Consider the following 20,063-nt stretch of genomic DNA (forward strand, 5'->3'; position numbering starts at 1 on the left):
AGACTGAGACCCTCCCACATGTTGGGTCACAGCGGAGTGTGTTGTTTGCACCTCCCAGAGGTGCCTTTCGTTCCTCGACAACTCAGAGTGACCCTACACGGCAGACTCAAACTGCCCCCGTGGGTTTCTGAGGCTGGAAACTTTTATGACAGAAGGCAGTCGCATCTTCCTCCTGAGCAGCTGCTGGTGGGTTTGAAGTACTGGACTTGCGATCAGCAGCCCGTCATGCCACGAGGCCTCACTGCTCGAGCTGCTGAGATGAACTTGGAAAGTCTGCGGGTATTCGTTGAACGAGCCCCAAGAGACCCATCGCCGGAGTCGGCATGGGAGTTAATAGTAGAACCCTTGTTAAAATTATGTTTATAGACACGAGGGGAGAGAGGTGTTCAAGATCCTTAGAGGCACTGGTGGGGCTCGAACGGGAGGTTGACTGGGGTGTTTCTTGGTGAAACAGTAGGAGACAGAATCCTATGTGCTTGTTGGGAGATGAGCCTGGGCTTGTCACAGGAAAAACCCCACCCCACCCAGAGGTGTCCCAGATGGAAAACAGCAGCTCAGGAAGTCAAATGATTTCTCTGTCATCGTGAGGCAATACGTTCTGAGTGCAGCCCCTCTCCTCTCCACCCACAGATGTAATTAGAGGGTGGACAGGTGTTGATTTGACAGAAGGGAGGATAACATACTACAAGATGGAGACGGGAGCAAAAAAGCAGAGGGAGGGACAAGCCACTGGGAGATTTGGTACGTTGTTCAAAGCAAAAAGCGAGGATCCGATATAGAACCCCCCTACATAATTCATCAGGAAAGTTTGGAGTGAAATAAAGAGTAACAATCAATCTTTAAAATAATTCATAACATGGATGAGCCTGAAGGATATTACGCGGAGTGAAATACATCAGTTACAAAGGGCTAAATATTGCATCAGAGCATTTGTGTGAAAAGCCAAGAATCAGTTTCCACGCTAACAAAAGCCTTGTTTGGTAGTTATTAGGGTGGGGGAAGCAAATGGTTGGCTAGAGGGCCCGTATGCTAAATTGGGTGGAAGGCAGTAATGAGAGAACTAGGAGGCCAGTAAAATGGAAACAACAATCAATGGCCTGTTCAAACTATCATGTTGAGATGACCTTTGAACCTTGACAGAAGTGGTTTCTGAAAGTCACCTTTAAGCTATAGCTTTGCAAAGCTTTGCAATCCTTCCCCACCCCCACCCCTCAACACGACACACCAGAAACTCGCAAGGACACACGGGAAGCTCTGTCTCAGGGTCAGCGTGCCGCCGCTTCAGTTGGTCTTCCAGACAAGTGGTCATAGGGGACCCTGCATGACCACCGATGGTTGTATCAGTCCTATTTCAGAGCGATACAATGGAATATAAAAATCTGTGAAAGGCCTTGCTTCTGTGGCTAGGTTTGATTCTCTAGTCTAAAATGTCGGCGCCCCGGCAGTGCAGAAGCTAGGCGCTCTGTCATTAAAGGAAAGGTCCTGGGTTTGAACTCACCAGTGGCTGGTGGGGAGAAGGACGTGATGGCCAACTTCCGTAAAGATTGACAGGCGTGGCAACTCAGGGAGGCCAGTCTGCTTTGTCCTATCAGATTGCTGTGACTCCAAATGCAATAGATGGCAGTGTCTCTTTTGGCTTCTTAAACCCTGATAGCTACCCATTTGCCTACCCGAAGTATTGCATATTCGCGGGATCACACACTGTGTCTCCTTAGTGTCTGATTCACTCCACTCTGTATAATGCTTTCAGGGTTTATCCAAGTCCTCCTTTCAGGAGGACTCCGTTTCTCCTTATGGCTGGCAATCCTGGTAGCGTAACGATTAAGTGCTTGAAAAGCCAGCACGTGGCATTCACCAGCTGCTCTACATAGAAGAATGATGTAGCAGTTGACCTTCAATCAAGATTACAGCCTTGGAAACCCAGTGGGGGCCCTTCTATTCTGGCCTATGGGATTGCTATAAAAGTCCCTCCCCAGCAATGGGCTTTTTGGAGGGGGGGGTGCACATTTCCTAGGAAATGTTATCTTGATTTGAGATGGTGTATTAGATCAACTTTAATCCATCTCTATGAGGACCACAGCCTCTTCCCCCCTCCAGGGTTCTCGCTCATGGAAGCAGTTACCTCTCTCATCTTCTCAATTCCCAAGGTGAAAATGTAGGAGATGACGATCCACTCCTGGGGAGAAGGCCAGCGCTCCATCTTCACCAGCACGATGTAGTTGAAGAGCATCAGGTATCCGATGTAGGCCAGCTGAGAGGAAACACAACAGGGAGCTTTGGCTGGTACGACCTAGGGGCCTTGCCCTTGCACAAGGTCATTGCCCAGCAGAATACCAACACAAGATCAGCAAGCTGGGCATAGAATTCATGACAAAATACATTTGAATGCTCTTAGCTATCAAAGGAATCAACATCAACGCTCATGTTGAACTAATGCACTACGGAATCTTTCTTGACTCTTGCGGCTTCCTGCTAGCTTAGCGCTTGGCTTATACCTGAGTGACCAGGTGCGTCACTTTCTTTGGCGTTAACCCATCATTAGTGTTTTCTCTGCTAGGCAGGGACTTCTTCCATCAGAGGCTGTTTGTGCCTGTGCATGGACAATTGCAGTTCTTGGAATAGATGTTTGCAGAGCACATACCAGGCACACTGAGTGTCCATGAGAGAAAAGAAAAACAGACCGGTAAATTGGTCAAGCCAACATAGACATAGTCTAGATGTTATTTTGAAGCCCCATTTTAATTGCCTGCTAAGCGATGACTTCTGTTTTCTCCTCCATTAAAGGGTTTGGCTTGTCCATGCCCTGGGAAGGTTTTACCTGCTTTCCATTGCACCAACTTTGTTGCCCCACCCAATTTGGAATAGTCCCTTCTGGTGGCTCTTGCTTCAAAACAATGCAAGCGAAAGTAACTCAGGTGCTAGAAAGGAACGGGTAGGCATGGCTTGTGGTAGATTGGATTTTAACACCAGGAGGCTAAGCTTCCATGTGCAGGGCTGACTTGCTAGATGTCCTGGGAACAAATCCTCAGACTTCAGGCTTGATAAAAAGCCAGGGGAAGATTCAAGTAAATCTAGAGGAGTGGAGTGGAGGAGGTTTTTCCATAACTGGCTAAAACCTACCCTTGGGGCTGTAGCATAGAAACTACGGAAGATATCAAGTTGACGAAGGCACTGCTCTGGCCATAGAGGCTGAGTAGGCAGTTACGAATGAGTTTATTAAAATCTTCTCTACTCTTGGGAACCAGCCTGGCAAGGGGTAGGGCAGAATGTGGGCAGAAGATTGAAACCTCTGGGACGTTTGGAAATGCAGCGTGACTCAGTGCGACATAGGAGATTAGAAAGTGGGGAAGTTTCTGCCTGGATGGGCGATCCTTAAAGGAAGCTGGCAGGCCCCAGATGTCAATGCCCGGGGAAGATCTTATCTCTTTTCCATTGCTCCAACCTTCCTGCCCTATTGGAGTTGGAAGAGTTCCTTCTGGTTGATGCTTCTTTCAAACAAAACAAGACCGAGCAGTTTATAGAATGGGAGGGGTGTTAGATGATGTCAGAGAAATCCGGCTTTCTCTAGGAAGCACACTTCTCCTTCCGCCCTCCTTTCCTGTCTTCCTTTCCAAAGAGTAAATCCTTAATATAAATCACAGAGACAAGGGTACGTTGAAAAATATGGGTACACAACGATAGAAACCTGTCTTAACAAAAATACCCCAAAGTGATGCTATTGCTTCTCGACTTATCCTCCATATGTCCATCCACTCCTAAAGGCCGCATTTCCATCTCTCCCACCCTTGCCGGGGGAACTGTGTGCTCTTTGAAGTCCAGTCCTTGGACTACGGCAGCCCAGCAGATGTTTGCAGAGCGCACACCAGGCACACTGAGTGTCCATGAGAGGAAAAAAACAAATTGGCATCCTCAAAGAACTCAGACCATGTGCTTCATACATGTGCTTTAAGCTTTGGGAACAACCACCGCGAAAGCCCGAAGGTGAAAGAACAGGGCATTATGGGGGTGGGGGGTGGGGACTGGCCATGGAAACCTTCCCAGCCCAGCCCTGGCTACCTGTGAAGAAGGAGTCTCCGTATTGCTTGGAAACTAATTTTTTTTTCTTGGAACAATTTTTCTGACTTTTTGTCCCCAGTGAAAATTTCCATTTTCTTAAAACTTCTTCCTAATAAGCCTCTGTGCACCTCCTGCAGCCTTTGAGAAAAATGTATCAAAACCCCCCTGTGGAATTCAACCAACACTCATTGTGACCCCTGGCCTGGCCTCTCCGCATTGAGTTTCACTGACTCAGCAGCTCCCCTCGGAAGCCACTCTTTGGACTGGACTTTTGTTCTTGAGGGCACCCTAAATAGAGACTCAGACAAGTGTGTTACTAAGAGTACTTGCCTGCAGCGTCTTCTGATGACGGAGACATGGTACGGCATGTCTAGTTTGTAATAAACCCATAGATGAGACAGAACACCCCCCCATAGCAATACTTTTTGACTTACCCTCATATTTCCCAAGACTTGGACATATTTGCAGATAAGACTGCAAATCATTTCTTCATCTATCAGAGTTAGACAGCATGTTTAATATGGGCGCAGGCCACATAGGAAATGCCACATGCATATGTATAGCTACACTGCGTGCTTTGACATGCAGCGTGTAGAATGTCAAAGTTTTGAACAGAAACATAACCTTCTTTTTATTGGAGTCAGTGGGACTCCTGCAAGAGTTCATATTTCGTTTGCTGATATGTCCTTCCTTGTGACACTCACTCTACCACACAAAGGACACGTGTTTGTGCTTGCATTGGTCTGAGAGGGGAAGCAAGGAGACGGAGCCTTATCTTGCTTAATCTCAGCTGGGAGCACGCGGACAAGGTCATTCCGATCCCCCCACCCCCCAATGGGCAACATCTGCAGATGACTGCCAAAGCGTACCAATACTGATTTATGGGGTCACAGATGAATTTAGCAAGTAGGAAGCTTTTCAAATATGGAATGTATACGTAACTAGGATCAGCGATACTATTATCATTGGCCTCTCCTAGATAAAGAAAGTGGGGGACAAAGAGGTTAAGTCACTTGCTGGGGGGTCACCTAGCAGTTAAGAGGCCCAAAGGCCATGCTTCTGATGGTGCAGCAGTCATTTTCTGCAAGATGAAAAATAATGCACGCCGCTATACATTTTATAAATAGAAGTTACTTTGCATGCTCTGTTGTGTGTGTGTGTGTGTGTGTGTGTGTGTTAACATTGTTGCTGTTCCGTGGTATTGGGTTAGTTCTGCCGCATAGTCATCCTGTGTTCAACAGAACAGAAGAGGCATTCTGCTGTCCTAACAATTATTGCTATGTCTGAGCTCAGTGTCTTCCTCTTTGTCGCTAAATCTCTACCAAGCACGGTATCCCTCACCATGGCCTGGTCCCTCATGGTCCTTCCTGACATGCCCAGGGTGTGTGAGCAAAAGTCTCAGGATCTTCCCCTCTGAGGAACAGCCCGACTGTACTTCTAACACAGAATGGCTACATTGGAAGTTTTAGTTCACTAAGGCAATTGAATGTCTCTATACTTTAAGAATATCCTATCCTCTGTTAAGACCATGCTTCAACTTAGTGATTTTCCACAGTTGTCATAGCTGGAGGTGGGGAGTGCTGCCGGCACTTAGTAGGTGCTGCCAACACATTGAAATGCACAGGTGTGGTGAACGGAACTCTCTTTCTGTGGTTCTTCTCCCCATGTCTCTGAAACTGTCATCAAATGACTGGATGGAACCGTGAAAGTAGGGTGTGTGAAACCCTAACGGAGGGGATCGGTCAGTTTAGCATCCAGGAGGAAAGTTCACTTTGGCGACTAGTGGAATACACTTGAGATCGCTCTCTGCTGAAAGACTGGAGGCCAAGACAAGAAACCCCAGATCACGAATGAAGCAAAGGAGTCATGCCAAGACCGGAAGCCAGCAAGGAGACTAGGAAACAGTGAGGTGGAGTGGCAGGTGGACATCGTGGCCCACAGAGGCAGAGACTAAGACGAGAGAGAGACTGGGCTGCTGGCTAAGAAGAGGTGTATTGCTATGAACCCATGCCTGTCGTTACTGCTTACTGATCATGACTGGGGCTAACTTGTTAACTTCCTACTGTATGCGTGAGTTTTGTCTGTGAGTTCTGGGTGGTGATTGCATGAGCCCACCGGGAACGTAGAAGGTTCTGGGAGGAGCAGTTGGTGTCAGCATAAGGGCAAGAAGGACAGAAGGAGGAAGCGTGTCTGACCTCTGCCTTATGGCCTTGGGCTTGTGTGAAGTTGGATTCCCTTCTCTGTTGTGTAGCCAGAGGAGGGCAGATGCAGCCTCCATGAAGTTTATACAGCAGGACAGCCCCGCCTCCGACAAAGAATTATTCTGCCCCAAATGGCAATAGTGTGGAGGTCGAGAAACCCGCTCTCAGCCCAGTGATGAGTGCCAGCGCCCAGGAACACAGAAAAAGCACTTCATCTGGTCATTTGAGACAGCCTGGCCTCAGACTCAGATTACCATGTCGCTAACCCAAGTAACTGCTGTGTAAGCCAGTTGCAAAGATGGCTAACAGCACAACGCACTATTCATCGTCTGGCACCACTTCCCTATGGCTGGAGAGAATCAGGGAAGACCTGGGCCTTAGCTCACCCAGAACTTAACATATCATTGGGAAGAAGACCTGGAAAATCAATAGCTGAGTCATTTCTACCCTAGCAGCGGGTTATTTCAGTATCAACTCAGCGGTTTGTAGGCAGGCAATTTTTGCAGGGCATGATCCCTGAACAATTTTGGGGGTGGGTGGAGGGTGTTTTGCGCAATTGTTCCTGTTTGGTTTGGATGTTGCTTAATAGTGGGAGAGGAGGAAAGTTGGTCTGAAGACCCTTCTAGATTGGGAGTAGCTGTTAGTTGCCCAGCAAGATGGTTTCAACTCAGGGCGACCCCACGTGTGCAGAGTCGAACTACCTCCACGGGGTTTCCAAGGCTGTTTCCCAGGAGCCCGGTGGCATAGTGCTTACGCACTGGGCTGAGACCTGCATGGTCAGCCGTTCCACAGCACCAGCAGCTCCGCAGGAGAAAGACTGGGCTATCTACTCCAGCAAACAATGATCATCTCAGAAACCATACTGGACCCCACGAAGCAGAGCACCAGATCTTTCAAGATCCCTCTAAACCCGCTGCCCTTGAGTCAAAACCTACTCATAGGAACCCTACCCAGAGTTTCTTGACTAACCTTGCCCTGCGTGCCCGGAGTCTCATCTTTCTCCCTCTGAATGGCTGGGGGGTTTGAACCACTGACTCTGCTCAATGTTTATTGCGGAGTGCGATACTGTCACCGAGTCAGGACTCTAGGGGGGTTCAAATCATTGGCCTATCAGCTAGTAGTTGGGTGCTTAAATAGTTGTGCCACCCAGATCGGGAGTAGGTAGACACATGTGCTACCTTATCTCTAGTGGCGCTACTTCTAAGCATCTCTTCAACCGCTCCCCAGAATTTTTCTATAAGATCAGGTTGCGCATCTCAAATGGGCAGTTCTGGTCTACTACGGTTCATCCACGTAGAGTATGGAAGCACTTTGTAAATGGACGTCTATTTTCCCGTGAGACTAGATGCCCCTGTTTCTCATCTCACTTCTATTTCTGTTAGTTCTTACTGTGACTGTTAGTTCTTTCCTTTATTTTTCTATTCCTTTAATTTCTGGGTGAGGAGAAGAAATGTAACCTATGGAAGTTGCCTCCTGAATTCCACGAACATTGCAAAGCTACTGGAAATGCAAGGCTGTGGAGCCGTCTTTGCACACGCATGGTGCCTCTTTTCAGACTCACAGAGGAAACCACCCTGGTGCATAAGCAATGCATGTTGGTCTACGGGGACCATCCAAAAGAAATGAGAAAGGAAAAAGGGCTTACAGTGTAGAACCAGAACTTCACGATGGGAGCATTGTAGAATTCGTAGATTTTTCTGCCCAGAGGGATTAACCGGTGTCTGCTCTGAACTTCCTCTTCATCCTTCTTCCTCGAGGACTCCCCATTGCTGCGTCCCAGCATGGCCTACAGTGGAAGACAATGGATGCCGCCATCATGAGGGGCCTCTGGGGAGCATGCAGTTCACTGAGCCCCTTTGACAGATGAGGAAAAGTTACCCATGGGACCTATGAGATTTGCCCAAGGCCCAGGAGAACACCTTCCCTACATGAACATTTGCATTTCACATGGATGTACAAATGCCCTATTCCTAGCACAGGAGGTCTTTGGAGCTATTCCTTGAACATTCTCTTCTCTCTCATTCTATGCCTTCTGAAGATAGAGATCCTCGCAGTTGTCCAGCTTCACAGAGGGAAGCAGCATGGAGCATGAGAGCATGATGCTTTAGGAATCTATCTTCCCTCCCCATCCACTCACCTCCCCACCCTTCCTGTAGTTAACGAGACAGGCAGAGCTGGCTTCAAATCATGGAATGTAGGGTAGCTATAAAAATCAATAAGCACGCGGTACTTAATACTGGCCACCAGCTGCTCTTGGGTTGACTGCCACTCAAGTGAACCTCACACGTATCAGAGTAAAACCGTGCTCTATGACGTTTTTTTAAGGACGGGATTTTTTGGAAGTAGATGGTAAGACCTTTCTTTCACGTTGCCTCTGGGTGGAATTGAAACTTGAGCACATTTGTTAGCTGTCAACTATGTTAATCACCCGAATTACCTGTGGATTTATAGTCTCACGGAGTTTCGATGAGTTTGAATCATCTCAATGGCAGTGGGTTGTATATTTGCTGCACACTTATGTCACAGAGACTGTAAATCTTTATAGGAGTGGACAGCCTCATCTCTCTTCTATGGAATGCTAGCCCAACCCATAATTCATTATGCCACCAGAGTGCCTCTCAGTAAATGCTAGCTGTCTAATATTTACATGGGAACCCTGGTGGTGCAGTGGTTATGCATTAAGCTGCAGCCTGCGTGGTTGACAGTTCAAAACCACTACCAGTTCCGTGGGAGAAGGACTGGGCTTTCGACGCCCAGGAATAGTTACAGACTGGGAAATCCACAGGGGTCACTACGAGTCAGCAATGAGTTTGTTTGTTTGGTTAATATTGAAGTAACTTTGGGCTGAAATTAACTTGTTGAGATTTCTCTCTCTCTCTGTCTCTTTGTCACACACACACACACACACACAACATTATTAGGCATCTATTGCAGCATGATGAGCTCTGGGGATTCAGTGGTTACACATTGCTTACCACAAGGTCAGCAGTTTGAAACCACCAGTTGCTCTGAAGGAGAAAGAGGGGGCTCTCTACTCCCGCACAGAGTGACAGTCTTGGAAACTCTCAAAGGGGCAGTTCTACCCTGTCCTATGGAGTCACTTTGAGTTGGCAATAACTCACTGGCAGCGAGTTGGGTGCCTTGGTTTTATAGCAGCATCCTTCTTTGACTTTATTTCTACAATATTGCTATAGGACACGATTAGTGACACTGGCGCATGGGAACTGAGATTCTCATTAAACGTGGAGACAGGATACGGTCTTGTCACTGCTCAGAGACTCACAGGGGTTTGGGAGAAGAAAAGTCACTGGGAATGTGAGTGCCGAGCCAGGAGATCTAAGTATAGAAACCATGTGTCGTGAAGCTGAGAACACAGGCAGGTACCAGATAATTCTGGTTTCCACAACCCTTATCTAAACTATCCAAATGTTAGCTCCAACTACTGGGATCGTGGTCTCCAATGTTCACATCACTCGAATAGATAACACTCATTCACTAACGATTTCCTGTAATCAGTTGGATTCGGGGAGAAGGTAATCCCCATCGCTTTATGGACTTTCTGAATAGAAATGTACCTGGAGTTAATGAGCAGGTAGGAGTCTGTCCTAGGGCTATCTGTGAATTGATTCTCATCAGCGAGCAGAATCCATTTTCATGAGGGATAGAACGGACTGGGCAGCTTTCGGCTTCTGGAACTACTGATTATGGGTCTCGAGAAACCGGAGCTGACATAACCGTCCTTCCACAAGGTGCATAATTATCCCACTGCTGATCTGCTTATTTGCATGCTTCATGATACAGTGCCATTTGGGAACATGTGAAATGGGAATAAAGGCAGTGGTTCTCAACCTGTGGGTCATGACCCCTTTGGGGGTCAAATGACCCTTTCACAGGGGTCGCCTGATTCATAACAGTAGCAAAGTTACAGTGATGAAGTAGCAATGAAAAATAATGTTATGGTTGAGGGGTCACCGCAACATGAGGCACTGCATTAAAGGGTCCCAGCATTAGGAAGGTTGAGAACCACTGTAGAGTGGCATTTGGGGGTAACCTCTGGGCATAGTAGCTTTTCCAACAGAGCTACAGTGATACATTGAGTTGGTAGGCATGCCCGTTGCTTTCTTAGCAGAAGGCAAGGTGGAACCACTTATCTGGCAAAGGAGGCCAAACAGAACCAAACCCAGAACCCAAACAACAACTTTTCTTGCCTTTATCCAGATCCATTCCAGTGTGCATTCCTTTCGTAGGTTTAAGGAATACAGTTTATAGATCTTTCAGGGATGCTACCCCAAATTGCTTAATGGACTGATATTGTCCATTTCTTTCCCCAGTAGTCAAATGCTTCCTCCGACATTCCTTATGGCCGGCTTTAACAGGGTCAACAATAGACAAACACACAGTCTGGATTTGAGGGTCTTAGTAGGCTGGACCCATATGTCAAGCCTGAGAAAGAGCCTTTCAGGTAACCTAAGTGAGTAAGACGGGAGCGCTGGTGTTGTAGACAAAAGCCTGGCTGCTAACTTCAAGGTCAGCAGTTCAAAACCACCAGCCATTCCATTGGAGAAAGACTAGGCTTTCCACTCCTATAGAGTCACAGTGTCAGAAACCCACAGGGGCATTTCTAGCCTGCCCTAGGGGGTCACTATGAGTCAGAATCAACCCGATGGCAGGGAGTTTGGGTTTTGGATATTACTTAGAAGTAAATCCTGGTGGCACCACTGGTGAAGCCAGTTAGTTACCTAAGAGAGCTACTCAGTGGAGCAATGGTTAAGTGCTCACCTGCTAACGTCGAGGTCAGTGGTTTGAAACCACTAGCTGTCTTCTGTAACGCTGACAGCATTAAAAACCCTACCTATCAGTTCTCCTTTGTTCTATAGTCACTATGAGTCGGCATCTTCTGGATGGCAATGAGTTTAAGGCATTAAGGATTCAAAGGAACCACCTGCTATAGGTATACATGCTCCTGTACTTGGGGCTGGGACTGCGCCTACCAAGACATCTGTAGAATCAGCCAAAGCAAAGTCACTGCCATTGAGTACATCCTGATTTGCAGCAACCCCATGGACAGAAAAGAATTGCCCTTGTAGGTTTTTAAGGCTGCAAATATTTATTGGAGGAGAAAGCCTCATCTTTCTCCCATGGATTATCTGGTGGGTTCGAACTGCTGACCTCATGGTTAACATTCCAGCAGGTAACCTGCTAAGCTACCAGGGCTCCTCTAAAAAAATGCCCTGCTATGGTTGGATCCACCTTGACTCATAGCAACCATATGTAGGATTTCTGAGGCTCTAAATCTTTACAGGAGAAGACAGCCTCATTGTTCTCCCTTGGAGTAAGTGGTGGGTTTGAACCTGCCAGCCTTACAGACAGCAGTCTAATGTCCAACTCCCAGTAACACCAAGACTCCTTTAGATTGAAATACTGTTTGTCTGGAGGAAAAAGAGTTCACAGGGAAGTCCCACTAGGATAGTACTTGAGGAGGAAAGGGCGACCAGAAACTTCATGGGACAATGGAATTAAAGGACAAAGGAGTTTTTCTACAAACTTTTGAAGCCCCTTCTTTATGTAAAACCCTTACATAAGGGCCAGAGCAAAACCCATTTTTGTGTTTTGGCCTTGTGGTTCCTTCTGGGTTGTCATAGCAACAACCCCTGGCCAGGGTTGGGTGGTAATCTCAGGAAGGCCCCAAGAAACTGGGGCTTGCTCTCCCATGCTCGCAAGCCGGTGGTTAGCGGTGCAGTATTTTTAGCCTTTGGAAACAACCCTGTGGCAGTCACACGGCTCCGGTGGGGGTTACTAGAAGCTGTCTCATGCCCAGCTGCCCCATTACCCCTGCCACACAAAGCACCCATGCTCTATAATCACACCAGGAGAGAGCCAATAAAAGCTTTCCATCCAAACCTCAAAATTCAATTAGTCCTGCATCTGGGAGCCTGACCCTCCAAAGACAGATAAAAGCCTCGCTTCTGATCATCAGAACCGTTCCAGCTGCAAGAAGCGGGCAGCTCCCGGATCCTAGAATCTCCCCCCTGTCTCCACGTGTGCTGCGCTGCCACATTGCCTGCTGGTTTATCACACGCACGACCACTGGGAACTGTAGGGTGCTTCTGCAGTCCAATTTTGGGGGGTCTTGCATCACTAAGGCTGGCTGCAGAGTTTCACATGGGCTGGAACTCTCTGGTCACGTTCCGTGTGCAGAGAGAGGCAGCGTTTCTAGTCCCCAGGTCTCCTGACTTAAATGAAAGTACCCAAGGAGCTCTTCTCCCTGGCGGGAGGCTGGCCAACAACTGTTGGACCTCAAGAGGTGTTCGATGTTCCATCAAGTGAATGGGGTGAGAGGACTAGGGGATGCCCCCTGCCCCCTTCCAGAGAGAAACACGGCACAGGGTTTTTCTTACGGTCAGTTCCATGTCTTCTTCTTCTTTCTCCTTCGTGGGCTTCTCTGGTTCTTCTGGCTCCTTCTCTTGGAGATGGATTTCCTGGGCCTGAGACATGTAGGGCATGTCGTCTTTATTCTTGAACTCCAAGCTGAGAATTGAAGGAGGAAGTAGAATTCCCAGAATTACCTAAAGTAATAATAATGATAATAATAATAATCACATTTAAAGGATTAAGATTAGTGTGGTTGCTTAGAGTCAGAGGGCCTGGGGGGAAGGAGGCAGGAAGGAAGGGTGTGTGTGTGTGTGTGTGTGTGTGTGTGTGTGTGCTTTGTGGCCCAGAGTGGAGACCTGGACATTTGAAAAATTAAACACATTTGAAGCCAAGGGTCTCTATTGTGCCCAGCTAGGAGGAGTTTTGCACAGTAGCCTAGTCTGTATTTGTGAGAAATCCAGCATTTGACCCACATTCATTTTGCCTAATTAACACCCACTTTGCAAGGATGGGAGCCGGGGAGGACATGAGGGAGGAGAGAGAGGTCAGGCATTTTAACCCAAGGCGCAAGGGGCAGAGAATTCAACATTACATTTGACCATGAGAGAGCATTTGGCAGCGCCTACGAAGTCAACCCCTACATATGTCCACCGGCATTTATTTGCTAATGTGTCAAGTGGGGCTGATGACTTGTCATCCGGTTATTGGCTTGAGAAAGAACAATGTCCTAAACTGACCTTGAGCGTGGAGGAAAGCATGGGGGTTCATTTCAGAACACGTCCCTGGCATGTGCTACACACACCACACACACACACACACACACACACACACACACACTGCATTCACCATGAGGATCCCTGCACAAATGCCCCAGGGCTGTGCCAGCATTTCTCTCCTGTATAAATGATGTGCTAGAACCTCCTTGTGACGTCACTAAATCTCCGGGAGGACATTCACATTCTTCCTTGATGGGGAGGGCCCGTGAGGATGATCCTCATGTAACGAGGCAGGGACAGCTTGTGCTCAAATGCTCCCAGGGGTTGGAGATCAACTGAGGGAAAAGAGTGACCCTGAAAGTGGGGTCCCTGGCAGGCCTGGGCAGGCTCAGGTGGCAAGCTGGCAGCCATCAGGGGACATGTCACCCAGGCCTCGTTGCTGAGGGCCTAGTTTTAGCTCCCTGTTTTTGCAGTCACTAGCAGTTGGGCTACAGGACACCTGTGGCACACTTTAAAGGCCTTTCTGTAGTTCCAGGCTAAGAGAAGGAACTGAGTTGGGGTGGGGAGGGCCAGGGGGTGAGTGGGGAGAGCTGATTCAGTCAGAGGGGCCTCAGAGCATTCTCCTGCCTGGAGGCCCTTTTACTTTGGATTGACCTCAGAGTCGTCCAGATCAAGCGGTGTTAAGTCACTTTGAGTCCAGCACACAATGGAACAGGGCCACGGTGGGGGAGGCACTGGCCATTAACTGCATATTCAGCAGCTCAAACTCGCCAGCTGCTTGTCTGGAGAAGGTTGAGGCTGCCTGTTCTCACCAAGATGTTCAGCCTCGAAGACCCGAGAGAACAATTCTACTCTGTCCTGGTGAATCTCTATGCTTCGGAATCAACTCAACGGCAGTGGGTTGTTTTGTTTGGTTTTTGCTTTACTTGTAACAAGAGTTCCTGGTTGGTGCAAATAGTAAAAGCACTTAGATGCTAACAGCAAGTTTGGAGGTTCAAGTCCACCCAGGAGGACATTGGACAGAAGGCCTGTGGATCTACTTCTGACCAACCAGCCCTCTGGGGCACAGTTTGGGGGCACAGGTGTTCTCTGACACACATGGGGTCACCATGCGCCAGAGTCAACTGGTTTGTAAAATGTCCTTTGAGGCTTCTTCCTCCTGATTTCTTCTTTCAGCCCGATTTTTTTATTTGGAAAAAGCTAGGGGAGAGAAGGCAAAAGCAAGAACTCCGTATCTGACTTCTTTCACAAGCAGTCAAGTCCCTTCCATGGTGCACTCAATGCCGGTTTACACAATTTACCGCGGATCTCTCCTGTTTCTGTTTTGTTTTAATGATTTCTCACAGACACAACTCTACACAGACACATTTTGGACTCCCGGCTAAGCATACTAGTCTTTGTCTTCTTTTACATCAATAAGGACAAATCATAATCACTTAGCAATGTTGGTACTTCTACATCTACCTGTCTGTCTGTCTATCTAGCTATCCATCTAGCGAAATCATTTTTTATTTCAGAGTTTTAGGTTTTTCCAATGCAGCTGATAGAAGCCAGTATTTCTTTACAGAAAGAGGCAAAGGAAGGCCAGTAGGGTCAAGCCGTCTTGGAGAAAAGATCGCACACGTAAGTGACTCCTTGTGTAAGTGGCTTGTGCCAGAAGTCAATGGTGTCTCCAATGTACCTATGCATTACTATCATCCTGGGTCTGATGAAAAATATGGATGTCCAAAGGTCGCGGGGAGGAGACGAGCCAGTCAGGGTGCAGTGTAGCAACGATCAATCATACAACTTTCCTCTAGTTCTTTAATGCTTCCTTCCCCCCACTAGCATGATCCCATCTTTACCTTACAAATCTGGCTAGACCTGAGGATGTACACTGGTACAGATAGGAACTGGAAACACAGGGAATCCAGGATGGATGATCCCTTCAGGACCAGAGGTGAGAGTGGTGATAGCAGAAGGGTGGAGGGAATGTGGGGTAGAAAGGCAGAACCGATCACAATGACCTACATATAATCCCCTCCCTGGGGGATGGACAGTATAAGACATGACAAAATAATAATTTATAAATTATTAAGGGGAGGGAGGGGGAAAATGAGCTGATACCAAGATCTCAAGTAGAAAGAAAATGACTTGAGAATGATGATGGTAACAAATATACAAATGTGCTCGACACGATGGATATGTGTAGGGATTGTGATAAGAGTTGTCCGAACCTCCAATAAGATGATTTATTAGAAAAAGAAAGATATGGATGTCCACCCCGTGGAGTGTTGTTGCTGATGTTGTTGCCCTGATTCCCGCTCAGAGCAATCCCTGGGCAGTAGAAAGAAACCCTGCCGGTCCTGTTCTACCCACCCTCACGGTCATTGCTTTGTTTGAACCCATTGTTCCAGTCACTGTGCCTGTTTGTCTAATTTGAGGTCTTCCTCTGACTCCCTGACTCTCTTTGAAGTGAATGTCCTACTCCAAGGACGAGTCCCTCTGGATACCATGTTCAAAGGATGTAAGAGCAAGTTTGGCCATTCCCCCTTCTAAGGAGCCCTCTGGCTGTACTTCTCCCCTGACTGTTCATTCCTTTGGCAGTGTGTGACAGAATCAGTATTCTTAACCAACACAATAACTCACAGGCGTCTGTTCTTTGATCTTCCGTATTCATTCATGCATATAAAATGTGGTAGTCCCCTAATCTGGTGTCAATTTAAGGATTAAGAGTGTAGGAGTGGAGTCTAGGCTGTCAACCTGGAGATAGCCAATGAGACTTCTGTGTGGGCCTGGCCTTCTCCTGGGAATTCTGGGGAATCTGGGACTTCCTCCTTGGAGGCAAGAAACACTTCTCTCTCTCTCTGCCACTCCCTGGGAGACATTGCAGAAGACAAGCCACATGGACGGAACCAGACCTCGGAAGCCAGAGAAGCCACAGAGAGACCCCGGCCAGCGCTGAGATGCTTACAACGCCACTGGACCCAAAGACTTTCTACCCACTGGCTTGTGGTCGTCCTGCATTCGGCTTCATTGCATGTTTCGTGAGTCTGAAGAGGACTTTATAGGTTGGTATAGGAGACATATGGGCTAATATCAGACTTATGGCCTTGGACTGGCCTGGCTTAGGATGTTTTCTCAATGTTCAATGCCTCTTGTATATAAACCTCTCCATTGTATACATATGTGTGTCCATGGATTTGTTTCTCTAGTCTACCCAGACTAACGCATAAAAGAACTGAAAAAAAAAACATGGGTTGGGTCAGGTCCACCTTAATCCTCAAAGTAACATCTTTACTTTTTAGTACCTTAAAGAAGTGTTTTGCAGGAAAGTTAGCAGTTCGAATCTACCATCCACTCCATAGGAGAAAGAGGAGGCTTTCAGCTACTGTAAACATGTAGAGCCTTGGGAACTCAAAGGGATAATTCTACTCTGCCCTACAGGGCTGTTAGGAATTGGAATTGACGTGATGACCGTGAATTTGGTTTTGCAGCAAATTTGCCCAATACATTATGTAGCACTACTTTTCCATGGTCATCGATTATTGGTCTAAGCAAAGTAAAATCCTTGACAATTTCAGTCTTTTCTCCATTTTGTATGACATCCCTTGGTCAAGTTGTGAAGATATTTGTTTTCTTTATATTGATATGTAGTTTAGATTGAAACCTTCCATCTTCATCAATACATGCTTCAAGTCTTCTTCACTGTGAGCAAACGATGCTCATGGCAGGGGGCATGACACAGTGAAATAAATGAGTTTGTCTTTGGGAAAAAGCATGGAGCCACATGACCTGTGCATTTCTAAGTGAAATAAGTCGGTCTGAAAGAATCCTACATTTTCATCTGATTCCAACACACTGTCTGGAAAAGGCACAGCTACAGAGGCAGTGAAAAGATCGGCGGTTCTTGAGGGCTCACGGGATGGAGGAGAGGGAGGAGTCAGTGGGCCTCAGGGCATTTTAAGGGCAGTAAAACTAATCTGCATGACACTGTAAGGGCGGACACATGACATTATGCATTTGTCCAAAGTTAGAAAGCTGGACAACACCAGGAGTGAATCCTAAAATAAACTATGGCACCTTAATGAACCAGGATGTATTCATATTAGCCTATCATCTGTCACAAATGTACCCACCCCACCAAGGTTGTTAAATGATCAGGGAAACTGTGTGTGCTTTCAGTTAAGTTTTTCTGCAAACCTAAAACTTCTTGAAAAAAAAAAAGTTCTGAAAACTCAAACAACAATCAAAGTTTCGGCACCGTCTCTAGAGCTGTGTTTTACACACCGACAGGTTCTAGGGAGGCTCTCACTATGTGTTGAAGACAGTGTTAGCATAGAAGCTTTCAATGTATGCTTGGGGGTCTAGAATCACCCTCTCATGATAAAGGAGCACCCAACCCCATCACCGACTTGGCTTGGAACACCCAAGCCACCCTCAGGCCTCATAACCAGTAGGATCTTCGGGTCATGCTGACCTTGAGGCCTGAGTTCTTGCGCATCCGTAGGCGGCCCATCCACATGTCCGTGAGCAGCATCTGGCTGCACGTGTGAGCGATGAAGTCACGGTGCTTGGCAGCCACGGCGAGCTGCAGGCACGTGGCGTTGCTCCAGTTCTTCAGTTCATACGTCAGCAGCTTCATGGCCAGCTGCTCGTCCTGCTTGTAGGACTGGTCCAGGAGCTCCACGGCCAGCTGGCCAAAGTCCCTGAAAGAGAGAACATTTGGGGGCATCTTTCAGGTCAGCTTGGAGACCCGATGACCAGAAGGGGGACCCAGTTCGTGGGTCAGGTCACAAAAGGGGGGTGCTGGGTGGTGTGTGATATAGTACTTCCTTAGGAGCGATACTCTGTATGTTTCGTATTTACCAGGGACCAGATCAAGAAATGCTGGTCACACAAGGGTGCAGAGCTTAGTTAACGGGAAGGTTGGTGATCTGAGCTCACCACATACTGCATGAAAGATAAAAAGCTCATCAATCTGCTTCCACCAAAACTGCAGCCCAGGGAACCCTACGGAGGCCGTTCTTCTAGGGTCACTATGAGCTACAGTTGGACCAGATCCATTACCTGTTTGTCAGTCCCTCGTGCGGTGTGTTAGTATGCTGTTGGCAGCTAGGCTACTGGCATTTCACACACTGGTCGGGTCACCAGTGGTGGCCAAGCTCCAGAAAATGTCCAGACTAAGACTGTGAAGAAAGCTCTGTGAGCCACGTTGGGGATCAATGAAAAGCCCGTGGGTCACAATAGAGCGCTGTCTGCTCTAGTGTTGGGAGATGAGCTTCTTCGGTTGAAAGGCACTACCGACTCGCCAGGACCATGGAGGCAACATCCTCATGACCGTGGAGACAGGGCAGGACAAGCGAATGTCTAATGTTGCCATTGACAATGTCTCCATGAGCCAGAGCAGCCTCAAAGGCAGGCATCTCCTTTGCTTGCAGGTGTAAGTTAAACAGACCATGAGCCCTGCATTGAAGGCCTTGAATTCAAAGCATGGGGTGGGGAGAGGAGAGCCACCAGTAAGCCGATGGATGACTCACATGCAGCTGTCTTCTGAAAAGAGACAGCCTGTTTCAACTATCACCCTTGACAATCACAAACGTGTGATCTTGGAGTAGGGTGCTTGCATTCTCTGAGCCTCCTTTTTTGAATCTACTTGATGGAGGTCACTGAGATGAAATGAGATCATCAGGTTGCTATGAGTCAGAATTAACATGGGGACAGTGGGTTGTATATGTGTGTACCTTCTTATATCGTACTGTGCCCAGTACATGCTAAAGATTCATGTCTACCCTCTGTGTGGAGGTCTTACATAGTGCATATCATTAAGCACTTGGCTATTAACCAAGATGGTTGAAACTTTGAGCCCACACAGCATTGGCTTGTAAGAAAGGTCTTGCAATCAGATCCTCAAAGGTCAGAGCCAAGAAAGTTCAAGGAGCAGAGGCTACTCTGTGAACCTTGGCAAACTGATGGCCATTGGAATCTGGAACCATCCATGGGTACCACTGGAGTAACACTGCTTCCCTTGAAAACTTTAAGCAGCTCAGACCCTCCAGCGCTGGCGACCCTTTTCTCATCACTTCCCCTGACTGCCCAATCCACTTGCGAGATGACCCACCTGGAGTTGTGGTTCAGCTCCTGGGAGATGTCGTCGACCATGTCGTTCTCTGAGGCCTCGTGCGCCATGGCTTTGCAAAGTTTACAGGCCACCAGGGCCTTGGCCATGGCCTCCTCGCCATGCTGCCAGAAGAACAAGGCCATCTTCTGCCGTTTCATCAGGACAGCCCACACCATCAGCTCGTGGAAGGGGAAGGGGAAGTGGTTGATCTCAGGGTCGTCCAAGTCAATATCTACCTCTTCTTCTCGCTTCTTGGTTGTCTTTCTTCCTCGCCTCAAGGGAACATCGTCCTGTCATTTTCGGAACACAGACAGAGGCTGACTTACAAATCAGTTCAATTAAGCTGGGACTTATATTGAGTCCTGGTGGCATAGCGCTTATACGTTGGGCTGCAAGGTTGGCAGTTCTAAGCCACAAGCAGCTGCTCTGAAGATGGGTGAGGTTTTCTTCTCCCATAAACAGTTACAATTTACACACACAGGCAACACAGCAGCGGGAAGTTCTACCCTTTCCTCTAGGGCTACCATGCGTCAGAATTGACTCAAGGGCAGTGACTTTGGTTCGGGGTTTATATTATATATTACTTCTGACCCAGCTTGGAGGTTGATTCAAAAATGA

At 47.6% G+C, this 20,063-nt stretch overlaps 1 protein-coding gene across 1 annotated transcript in view; it reads right to left on the reverse strand.

The window, feature by feature from the left end:
- LOC101660723 (transient receptor potential cation channel subfamily M member 3) overlaps positions 1-17,877 on the reverse strand; it is a 108,631-nt gene extending 90,754 nt beyond the window's left edge. Inside the window, exons 1-4 of the mRNA XM_045288616.1 lie at positions 17,805-17,877; positions 12,656-12,785; positions 7,903-8,043; positions 2,123-2,251 (exon numbers count right to left, since the gene is read on the reverse strand). Of these exons, the coding sequence (XP_045144551.1) occupies positions 2,123-2,251; positions 7,903-8,043; positions 12,656-12,760 (375 nt within the window). The 5' untranslated portion in view covers positions 12,761-12,785; positions 17,805-17,877. The remainder of the gene's footprint in view (positions 1-2,122; positions 2,252-7,902; positions 8,044-12,655; positions 12,786-17,804) is intronic.
- Between the last annotated feature and the right edge of the window lie 2,186 nt (positions 17,878-20,063).

This window comes from Echinops telfairi, unplaced genomic scaffold (assembly GCF_000313985.2).
Source record: "Echinops telfairi isolate 266 unplaced genomic scaffold, ASM31398v2 ScPeMD7_22;HRSCAF=79, whole genome shotgun sequence".
Classification (NCBI taxonomy): domain Eukaryota; kingdom Metazoa; phylum Chordata; class Mammalia; order Afrosoricida; family Tenrecidae; genus Echinops; species Echinops telfairi.